The sequence below is a fragment of the Stigmatopora argus genome, chromosome 13 (genome assembly GCF_051989625.1).
Source record: "Stigmatopora argus isolate UIUO_Sarg chromosome 13, RoL_Sarg_1.0, whole genome shotgun sequence".
Classification (NCBI taxonomy): Eukaryota; Metazoa; Chordata; class Actinopteri; order Syngnathiformes; family Syngnathidae; genus Stigmatopora; species Stigmatopora argus.
Genome location: NC_135399.1, coordinates 13253311 through 13264713, shown reverse-complemented (window position 1 = coordinate 13264713; position 11403 = coordinate 13253311). Strand labels below are relative to the sequence as shown.

Below are 11403 nucleotides of genomic sequence, written 5' to 3'. Positions count from 1 at the left end.
TAAAAGACCAAATAATTTTATGTTTGCTATATATATATAATATATAATATATATATTATATATAATATATATATATATACACAATGTTTAATTGTATTTTTTGTATTTATTTCATATGTATAACCAAAATGTGTTTCCACAGTATAGCATTAACTACTGATTAAAATATATTTCAATTAACGCATTTATGTATCTGCAATTGGTCATTAACTTGGCCCTTTCTAATTTCTTGTTTTTTTTCCCCAATAGAAAAACTGCAATTTAATCTGATTTTAATATTTTGCTCTTAATCCCGTTTTTACTTTAATTATTCGGTAAGTAAAAGCGAGGTGATCTCAAGCAACATCTCCATGCTTTGACAGAAAAGCTTTAATTGTTCACAATCAAGCTTCGAGACACGTCCAAAGCACCAGTAAAACCAGGGGTCCAGTCAAAAAGAAACAATACAATTGTACGACACATAAAAAGCTTCATTTAAAATATAAAATCAAACATCGGGTGTGTAGCATACTGCCGTTATAGATTGTATTAAATCCAGAGGATTGAAAGTACACACCAGCAGTGGAACATTTGAAGCATCCAGAGGAAAACAACCCCCCCAAAAAAATCACAATTGATTTTCCCTTTTATTTTAAAGATTTTTTTTAATATACAACATTGTATTTACAGGGTCTAGCATTATTTACACAAAATTAACAAGTGGCACTGTGTAGTTAGAAGTTTGCTTCTTCCCCCTACTTGTGTCGTATTTTTTTAACAAATGAAAATAAATCCTAAACAAAAAAAGAAGTATCTTTTCTTTTCAGTAGTCCGCAATTGTACAAGGCGCGGCACTTTTCCTAGCCATCTACAAAAGGTTTCATCTCTGCAAAAAAAGTACAGCTAAAGACGGCCCTTCCCATTTCTGAACCCCTCTAAAATCTACCCAAAATGCACCAATTGTGAGTCATTGACAAAACATTTCCATCGTAAAAGCTTCTCGCTAAATGTTTGGTAGTCATACGCTCTCCCTCTTTAGTGGCAAGTTTTTTTTAATTTCTTGATAATATATCAAAAAAATGTATTCGTGTCTTGTTGAAGTCACTAATAGAGTTAAACCAAAAAAAAGATACCAACTCCGCTCTAAATGTTAAGTTAGCTGGAAGAGAGCAAAGTAAGGGAAGTGCAGCATAAAGCATGTCAAGGCTGGAGAAAATGTGCTGTGAGTGGCAAATGAGAACAAAAACAAACTACTCTTATGACTGCATTAAAAGCAAACAAAAATCTTTTAAATTAAGGAAAAGCTTTTTTTTTTTTTTTTTATAATGGCACATTTTTTTTCATTCAGTTAAAGACAAGCAGGCTTAGAACAGACAGCTCCAAATATTCAAAAGTCAAAAAGGAAGGAGGGGTTACAAATGCATCTCAATGAAATACTATGGTTAAAAAAATCTATTTCAGTAGTTCAAATTGATTATAGATATTTTGTGGGGTATCTGATTAGTCACCTATTCTCTCTTTTAGTCATGCAAAAAATATAAAAGTATTGTTTTGGCTTCATCTTGGTTATATTAAATGACTTGAGACTGCTTAATTAAGACCAAAGTAGGAACATGGCACCATCTTCAGGCACCTAAGCGCTAAGAACTATCTTTAAAGTAATTTTTGACTGGTTCTCAAATATTTTACAGTAAGTACCGCCTCAAAAATACTTGACTAGCACCTTCAGAGCCAAAATGTTTCCATTAATTGGGAATACAGGGGAAGAATCCATGTATGAATTTATGTGTGCATTCATTAAAGTCATTGGCTACCTTTGACAGTGCTAAATCAATGACTGGACATCAATTGTCGTCATTGGCGGGAAACATGTTAGTGTAGTATGCCAAAATGTTGAGGAAAAATGCAGAGTTTGCAGTTATTTTGATAAGCTACAGTTTTGAGCGCAACACTGCACTTTGGGTTCAAAAATAAAAGACATAAAATGGACCTGAAGATGGAGTGAAATTAAAAAGAACATTTTGTTAAATATTTGAAAACAATTCTTAAACATTAAATGCGGAATTTTGTAATCAGTTTAAGTTAAATACAACCAAAATGTACTTGAGTAATGCAGTGTAGTGGAATAAAAAAAAAATATTTGTATAAGTCTTTTGCGTACTACTAGAGGGAGCCAACTTACCATCTGTGGTACTTGTATCACACTGAGACACAAATTTGATGCCATGTTCTGAGATTAATAGGAAATTACGAGCTATTTCCGGCTGGTTTACAATAGCTGTGCTCCCATTACAGTTTTCTGCAAAATAAAAGCAATATTTCAAACATTTTGGATCAAATATTTAATACAGATAGTGGACGGACGGATAGGCATGTTCAATTGAAACAACTGAAATTTCCGTGAATTCTAATTTATTGAGATGCAACTGTAGAGAACTGAAAATAGTATCTTGAAAATAAAATCATCCAGTCGTGGAGGAAAAAAAGGTGATGGAAAAATGACACACCATAAAACTAGCAGTAATGGTAAACCACTCCATGAAAAAAAAGTCAATGATGAATGAACATGTCTTAAATAAGTTAAAAAGTCCACAATGGAATTTATCACTTGGGCTGGTGAACACTTAAACTGCCAAAAACAAGCTTTAGCTTGAAATGGGAATTAGAAATATTCAAATAAGATATACCTATATATTTTATAAAAGTGCTGCATGTTACGTGTTACAAAAACTAAAAATGAAAGACTGTGATTTCAATAGTGTGAACTGTTTGTTTTTCCAATCGAACGGCTGCACTCATTGGGAGTAAAGGGATTAAATCAGTGTATTTTTAAAATATATTTAGAGGTCTAAACAACCCATGCTCAAAATATAACAGGAAGTCACCCATTTTTGTTTAAAGCAGTCATTTTGCATGAATGCTGGAACTTGTGACAATTCCTGAGCCATCCAATGAGGGTGGCGATGCTAGCCAATCATGATTGCTAAGTACTTCAGGTGGGAAATTTGATTTGGTTAACATCGATTTCAAATGATTTCTGCACACAACTAAAAAAAACTGTTTTGTTCTTCCCTACTCTGAAAAAAACCATAAACCAAAGTCACCATGCTAAATGTTTCTCCCCATGTCCATCTGTCAGTCCAAAATAAGAAATCTGCGAAAAGTCAAAACAATTAATTAAATCACTTTCTGTTTACCATCCTCGCAAAGCAAAAGAATAACCAAGCAGTTAACACATTGGTTGCCATTGAGAACAAATGCTCATTTGCTGTGGGATTGGTCAATGGCAGGTAATGGGTTAAGAGGTATCCAACTTCTACTAAAAAGCTAACCGGAAAAGCATGATGTTTTAGATCGGGACCGACATAACTCATTTTTGTTCAGTGAGGAAAAAAATAAAAATAAATATTCTTTCGGGAGGGACAAAAGATAAAGTTGTATCTCTGTATCAGCTAAAAGGACACTAAAAAAAAAATCGGAGTTCTGTCTGGCAGACGCGCACACGAACGGGTCAGGGCGACGGGACCGAAGGGTGGGGGGCAGGAAGCTTTCCATCCATGGGATAAGCCCAACCCCATTGGTACTTATGGCACAAAAGCAACTCGGCATCCACATTTTTGTAGAATTTGTGTGCACCCGGAACACACAATAGCTTCTAATGGTACCTTATCAACACGGCAGGATTGCTTGTCCATGAGTTTCCTGTTTGTTGTCCATTTGTTCTTTCCATTTTTTGTTATCATAAAGTGCAACAGTGCATTTTTTCTCTTTTCCTGTTCCTGCTTTACCTCAAAAAGTGTCACGGTTCGTCAGGATCGGGCTCAGGGTCCACGCTGGTCTCGCTGGTGGCGCTGGCGACGCTGGGCTCCTCCACTTCGTCTTCCGTCACCTCCCCAACATCGAGCACCTCTACCTCTTCATCGTCGTCGTCCTCCTCCTCGTCGTCATCCAGACCGCCTTCCAGCAGCTCTGCCACATTTGACTCCTCCTCCCCTACTTTCACCTTGTCCTCTCTTTCTAAGTTCTCCTCCTCCTCCTCCAGAGCGCCGTCCGCCTTCTCTCGGAGCTGGTAGACGGTAGGCGTCAATGGTTGAACCAGACCCTCCTCGTAGACCTTCAAGATGGCCTCGCACACAAAGCGGTACTGACTCTGATGGGAGACCAACACGAGATGAGGTACAACAGGCAGTAGAAGCGAGACTGACTAAAGCAGGCTTTTCAACGAACCGGCGTCTGGATCATCATGGCTCTCTGGTCTCTCATGGTCCGGACGATTTCCAGAGGGTACACGGGCTGGCCGCACTCCATGAGACACAAGGCTGTTTCCATGGTGATCAGAACACCTGTCCGGCCAATCCCAGCACTAGGAGAAAGCAGAAGGTTTCATTTTGAATTGATTTTCTTTGTAACAGACTGTATTTAATTGTGTCTTGCTGATTTCAAGATAGTGGCACCTCTACTTACGAACATCTCCAGCTAAGCAATATTCAGGTTACAAAACGCCTCAATGGAAAAATTGTCTCAGGATCGGAAAGATATTCAAGTTACGAAACGCAAAATTTAAAAAAATAAAATAAAACATCCCCTAAAATGTAAATACACTTCCTGTATTGTGTAATTTACTTTAAAATTGGCATGATAGAGGTTCGCTCCCATTGGCTGGCTCCCAACACGGCACAGGCCACCCATTGAGTCGAGTCTCCATAATAGTCATACCTGCAGTGTACCACCATTGGCTGGTCCTGTCCAGTCCTTTTGCTCCGGACCAAAGCCACAAAGTCCAAGAAGTCGGTGGAATCATCTGGGACGCCGTGGTCGGGCCACGCCAAGTACTGGATCTGGGTCAGCTCTCTTGGCTGCTCACACTTTAAAAATCATACAAAGTCATGAATTTGACTGACAAAAATGTTTTTCCTTTCATACTCACTCCTTCAAAAAAAAAGTATTATTTTTTTCAACTGCTAAAAAATGTCTCTTACAGTTTAAAAACCATGTTGCATTTGGCTACCCTCTAGTATTGCTGCTTCCGACATTGATGCATTTTAAAATGGCGTGCTACACAAATTATGGTCAGGGAGTTCAACTGTACACACACACACATACGCATGTGCACTCAAACAAATAATTACACACCCAAACATAACAACAAACTCATAAAAACGAACTCTGTTATTATTGTTTCTACTCCAACAAAGACAAAACAGTAGTCTGTCATTTAACAACCGCCAGAATAAAGACCAAAATAAAGCCAACATGTTGTCTCGCTTACTGCTTTTCATCTTGCAACTTCACTCCTCGCATTTGCTTTTGTTCATTTACAGTTATCTGACTGACTAGGGGCGGTCGGGTTGTCATGGTGACCAAATCTCAATACGTGGTCCACATGCAGGAGCCAGAAAAAGAACAGCCCACACCTCTCACTATGGCAACACACCTCCTCTGGATCCTTAAATGCAATTTCTTTAACGCCGCCCGCTCTCGTGCCGTCTCACCTCCCCCGCTGTTTCTTATTGTCTACCTATACTTTTCCTTCATTTGGGAGGGTATCTCAATATTTATATGTAACGTTCTTCTCTTGATAAAAAAAAAAATCATAACATTTCCAAGACTTCATCATCAAAATTTTGAATTTGGATGCTCGTATTTTGTGTCTCCCTTTTTAGTGTCAATGTTTCTATAGGTTTCAAGAAGCCAAGTTTGTAGCTTTTTAAGATCTTATTAACTCACTGGCATTCTAATCATATTTCACTGCCAATGACGCCGATCGCTGTTTGCCCTAGCGGTCAAAATGGATTGGACATTCATCACAGTCAATGACTCAGTGAGGTCAATCAAGTAAAAGCTTGACTTGGATGAATGAGAATTTACATCTACGCGTTTATAGTTGTTGTTTTTATGTGTAAGAAATTAAACTGTTGCTTTAAGTGCATGCATTTATTTTTGATTCCTGCTAACAACATCAAGTTAATATTGATAATGTGCTATTTTTTTCCATTACTTTGAAGTGTTCCTACATTCTGCTCACCTGCGAGTGCGTGAGAGTCATTTCCCTGACCAGGAAGGCAGAATTGCCTTCCTCGTTGTGGCACGTAACAGTGAAGTCTCCATATGTAGCACTGTTCTCTGGATTAGGCCAGTACTGGTGGCACTTCACCTATAAAACAAAGAATAATACAAAAATAAGCAATAAATTCACCAGTTGCTGAAACACTCAAAGACTAATAAATATGTAAATGATCGTGATAGTTGCAGAAGAGTGTTAGTCAAACTAACAAACTCAACAGTTGCGGAACAGTTTTTAAACTCCGGATTCAGATTGTCCTCATTTGATACCCTAGACTCAAACTTGCAACCATGACTTCTATTAGAATTTGTGATTACAAAAAAAAAGAAAAACTATAGGCATATTGTATATAATATATGTTGAAAACAAAGAAAATCTTTGACTTACCCGTCCCCTCTCAACCTGGGTTGTGAGCATGACCACCATGGAAGAACCTTGCTCCCAGGTCATTTGCCAGAAGTCAGGGCAGGTGTTGGGCAAAGGACCTTGACAAGCTATGTAGCGGTTTATGAGACTGGAGGCGGGGATCTCCATCTGCATACACAAGGCGACGACACACTTGCTTTGAAAAATCAAGTGTTTTTACATTGACCACACAGTAACGATGGCTTGGTACAACTTAACAAAAACTGTGAAATTAAGAAAAAGACCAATAACATCCCTATTGTTGTAACTGCTTTAATTTTATCTCATTGACATTTTTTAATATGTTTTATTGATGGATATTAATCATTAAATTTTCTAATGACTTGCTGCCACCCGGGTTGTGATTAATACAAATATATTGATGTATTCATAATCATTAATTATATTAAAGTTAAGTTTGTTGAATTACCAAAACAATAAAGGCTTAACCATTATTTTAGATGTAACAAAAAAAGAACAGAAAAGCAGAACTCACATTGATGTAGTTTGCGTTGATGTAGTCATCTGTGCTTTTCAGAATAACCCGCGTGGCATCGTCTTGAAAAACAACGAAAAGAGCAAGGCAAACAGGTTTACTCAGTAAGAAGATCAAATAAAGGTTGCTCTTTAATTTAAAATTTTAAAAGAGCATCACGTACAGGGAGAGATGTCTCTATAGCGATTTTTGGAAACGTTCGGAGGTAATTTGGCACACAACATTGTCATCCCTGGCCGCTTCCTGTATAGTTGCTGTAAGAAAAAGCAAACAAGTTATAAACAAATTAAAGCTTTATACCCGTTTGCGCATTTCATTAAACTCACATCAAACTGGGCTAGTATACCCCCGCTGCTTAGACCGTCCTTTAACGCGACCATGGAGTCCCTCAAAGCATGCTGGTCTAGCTGGGTGGGGTCCTGAGGGGACTTCTCTGGGATGTACTGGAAATCTGGTTCCGAGTCCACCTTCTCTTCTACCACGTCATATATGGCTGCGTGGAGTTAAAAAAAATACATAAATAAATCAATGTTTACATACATTTTTCCCCATTAATGCAAACAGTTTTGAACAGAATTTCAAACACACTCCCAAATTAATGACATTCATGCCCAATATGAGTGGATAAACAGCCTACACCCCACTGTTCACATATCGCAATATAATGTTGTGATCAAGGTGATGGTGATATTCAAAATGACAGCAGAACAAAATCAAAGCAGACAGATCGTCAACACATTTAAATGTTACAGTTATGTATCCGCTTTGATGTTTGACTGGATGTAAATCCGCCCCTGACCTACTTTACGCCAAGAATTCCAATGATTCATCATCTTCAAACACTCCCTGAAGCTGCGGAAGGTAAACACTTGGAGCAAAAATTCAAGTATATTTTGAAGCAAATTTGAAAAATGATATTTTACCATTCAGAGCTAGAGAGTGGTTTTCAAGTGGTTAATGTCATTAGCTTATGCCAGCAGCACCTATCACTGGTGCGCAAATGTGTGAACTATAGCCCCATAAAGCGCTTTAGGATCAAATAAATATTGTATCAGAGATAATGTATACTCTGTGTGGGTAAATTTGAAAATTAGGTTAGATTTTTGCTCAACAGGACCTTTATAGTAATCAGGATGCTGACTCACATATCTAATAAATAGCTCAAATGTATTTGGAGACTTGAATCCTTAGCGGTGTGTCATGACATTTGACACAGTTTTTTATTTTATTTCCTTGGAAGAGGTAAACATAGCCTAAATCATATTCATGATGGGCAAATATCAAACACTCCTCGAGGCTCACTGAGTCACTTCTGTGAATGCAAGTACTCATACTCATTAACTACAACATGGAGAATTTCAAGGTAGATATGGCAGTGTTTAAAAAAAATCATTGTTTTGTCTGCTTTTTAAATATGTTGCCTTTTGTCAGTTCATTTATTTGTTATGGAATGAATGAATGATCCTGTCTTACACCTTACCATTTGGCCTGACCAACAGGATGAGCTCTCCAGAGTGGCTTTCACAACTCGCCTTAATGAACATGACAACCTGGTCATGGGTGTGGTCCGAGATGTCTCGCCCATTAATTAAGACCACCTGATCGCCTTCGTTTAGGCGGGGCACACACAAGTCGGCCTGAAGAAAAGAGCGAGAAAAATATAAAAAATGTATTTTTAAAATGTGACCCCAAAAGTGTTTACTTACTGATGTTCCAGGAGCAACTCTGGACACTATAATTGGCATTTTCTGGTCAGCTCCACCCTGAAGACAAAAACACAAAGAACAGTCACATTTGGAATTTAATCTAAATGTACTGAACAAACTGAAAATAAAAACAAAAGGATAGAACAGTTAATAAAAAAAGGGTCCAGTTATGTTTTTACCTTAACATTGAAACCAAAACGTCCATGTTCATCAGGAATCATCTTGATCAAAACCAGATTATCATGAGGAACAACTCCATTTAGCTGAAAGAGCAAGTCAAACACACAGTAAACCACATTTATCTTCAGATTTGTGACGAGTATCATTCCAAAGTGCTAACTGCAAATTATTACAAATGTATCTCAGGCGTTTTAGCTCCTATTTGTCTTTTCTTTTTTCAATTGCGTTTTAAATTGTTTATTCTAACACACTTTGTTTTTAAAAATTGTGCTCGCCAAGTATTTTTAATGTGTAGTCTAAAGCATTTTAAATTACCTTGAGTTGAAGTCTGCCAAAAATATATATATATTTGCATTTCCCATTTCATTAAATAAACTTGGTTTGACTGAAAATGACATTTCCAATTATGGCACAGAAAAAAATGTATTCTTTTAAAGACACTTATTGTACCACTAGATCAGCAAATGTTTGGTCACCGTAATTACATTATTCTGCAAAACTACATTTTCTTGAGGAATGGAGATCGATAGATACATTTTGCATTTTCTAGTCCTGTGACTGACCGTGGTCTTGTCAGTGTTAGCAGGAACATCATACATCTCATTTAAGTGGTTGTCCAAGAGGCTCTGCTGCGAATGAGCCTGAATAATCTGGCTCAAAGTTTTCCTGCTCAGCTGCTTGGGAGGCAGAGCTGGAGGTTGCCCGTCCAGCCCTTCAGGAGAACTAGGAATGACAAATATGCAGACAGATATTCATGCATCTAAAAATTCCACGATTCCAGTACAAAGCAGAGCATAAATTCTTTTAAAAACATATTTTAAAAAGTGAAAGAGATAGAAGAGATAAAGCAGAATGAAAAAAAAAAGTTCTAAGAGGCTGAGAGGCCTTCTAAGGTTCACTTTGTCACAAGGAATATATTTCAAATGTAATGTGCTTTCAAGAGGAAGGAAAATAACCCGAAGCTTATTACCGAGACAGTGACAGACATGAATGTGAAAGGTTCATCAGGTAACGCTTCCAACAGCAACATGGCAAAGGCAAAACAGCGAGGGACACACTGCCACGTGTATGCGTGTGTTTGTGTCCGTGTGCTTGTGCACGTGTGTGTGATTCTCCTTGGGGTTGGAAAAAGCAGTCAAACATTATTGTCTTTGTTTTGACTGCTGCTACCGGTGCCACTTTGTGTCTTTAACAAAAAAACAATGACAATAAAAAGGTCAGCAGGAGGGTGAGTACACAGCAAGCTTGAAAAAAAGAGGGCACATCAAGGCTATGCCATCATTTTTTATCTGCATATAGTCGATTGAGTATGACCAGGTTGGATAATAAAAAAAATCCTCAATCTTTGATTTTCATTTTAAAATAGCAAAATTAAAATTGGACATTAAAAAAAAGAAAATAATGTTTAAAAGCCAATTTCTTCTCCAAAAAGATTCCATTAACATTTGTGGAGAAAAATGTGGTGGACCAAAATGTACAACTACCATCATGATACAAGTGCAAACTTGGAACAGCCAAGACTGCAAAATTACCAAAGATAAATGTGTGCTATCTGAAGATGAGAAGGCATGTGATTGTATCATTATTTTTGGCTCAGGAACAAACGAATGAGTAGGCAACCCAAGACTTTTGTGTGCCGTCAAGCGCACGCAAGTATGTGTCATGCTTTGAATGCATCCTGACCATAAACAGCCAATCCATTTGAGCCGAGAGGGTTGGAATGGATTGCATATCAATGAAAGCCAATAAGTTATCTTATAGCTTAGTGTTTCTCTATGTAACAATATTTTAGAACTAAAAATGCCCCCAAAAAACTCACTGATTTACAGTTCTGCTCCGTCCTCCCTGCTCACTGTAAAAGCGTATTTTATGGGTGTTTTGACAAAGGGTTCGTCTTTGCAAAGGGCTCCGCTAAGTTTGACTTAGGAGAGGGTGTGAGGCTGGGTGTCGGGAGTTGACACAGACATTTAAAAACAACTCAGCAGTGCAACACTAACAAAAGATAAGTTGAATTTAACCACAGAATTATAGGGGGCACTATTTTTATATGGGAAAGTACTGAAATCTCTTTCTCAATCCAAAATTAGTCAAGAAACGTGAAACATGAATTCAAAGGGCAAAAGAGTGGCCTTATTTCCCTCAGATAAGTAAGACACTTACGGGGTGGAGTCTAGGCTGATACTGTTTGCTTGCGTGGAGGACGCCGATTTGTGATTGGAGAAGACCGGCAGACTCGGCGACGTGTGTATCACGTGATCAACCAGGTGGCCAACAGACGATGGGCGTAGCCGCGTACCTTCTTGTGTAAACAGTGAATTCCTAACAAGTGCATAGAAAGGGATTTACTCCCAACTTGAAGCCCAAAACGTCCAAAATAATTCATTGTATAAGTGAATTATATGAAGACTAAAATTTGGACTCACTGATTGGGTGTCCCGGGAGGCGAGCGGGTCGGCAGGCTTTGGGTCTCCAGTCTTTCATCTGATAGGCTATTCCTGCTCACTGTTTCCCAATCAGTTTCCCCCATGAGCTTCCTAGCCAGAGGCTTGCTGGGAGATCTGCACATAAAGCAA

At 38.0% G+C, this 11403-nt stretch overlaps 1 protein-coding gene across 1 annotated transcript in view; it reads right to left on the bottom strand.

Annotated features, from left to right (window-relative positions):
* Nucleotides 1–354: 354 nt before the first annotated feature.
* Nucleotides 355–11403, bottom strand: part of ptpn4a (protein tyrosine phosphatase non-receptor type 4a) — a 39481-nt gene continuing 28432 nt past the window's right edge. Inside the window, exons 14-27 of the mRNA XM_077616816.1 lie at nt 11254–11388; nt 10991–11149; nt 9394–9553; nt 8830–8913; nt 8651–8707; nt 8425–8581; nt 7271–7437; nt 7108–7198; nt 6945–7006; nt 6431–6577; nt 6005–6133; nt 4696–4844; nt 4207–4342; nt 355–4129 (exon numbers count right to left, since the gene is read on the bottom strand). Coding sequence (XP_077472942.1) covers nt 3779–4129; nt 4207–4342; nt 4696–4844; nt 6005–6133; nt 6431–6577; nt 6945–7006; nt 7108–7198; nt 7271–7437; nt 8425–8581; nt 8651–8707; nt 8830–8913; nt 9394–9553; nt 10991–11149; nt 11254–11388 — 1984 coding nt within the window. The 3' untranslated portion in view covers nt 355–3778. The remainder of the gene's footprint in view (nt 4130–4206; nt 4343–4695; nt 4845–6004; nt 6134–6430; nt 6578–6944; nt 7007–7107; nt 7199–7270; nt 7438–8424; nt 8582–8650; nt 8708–8829; nt 8914–9393; nt 9554–10990; nt 11150–11253; nt 11389–11403) is intronic.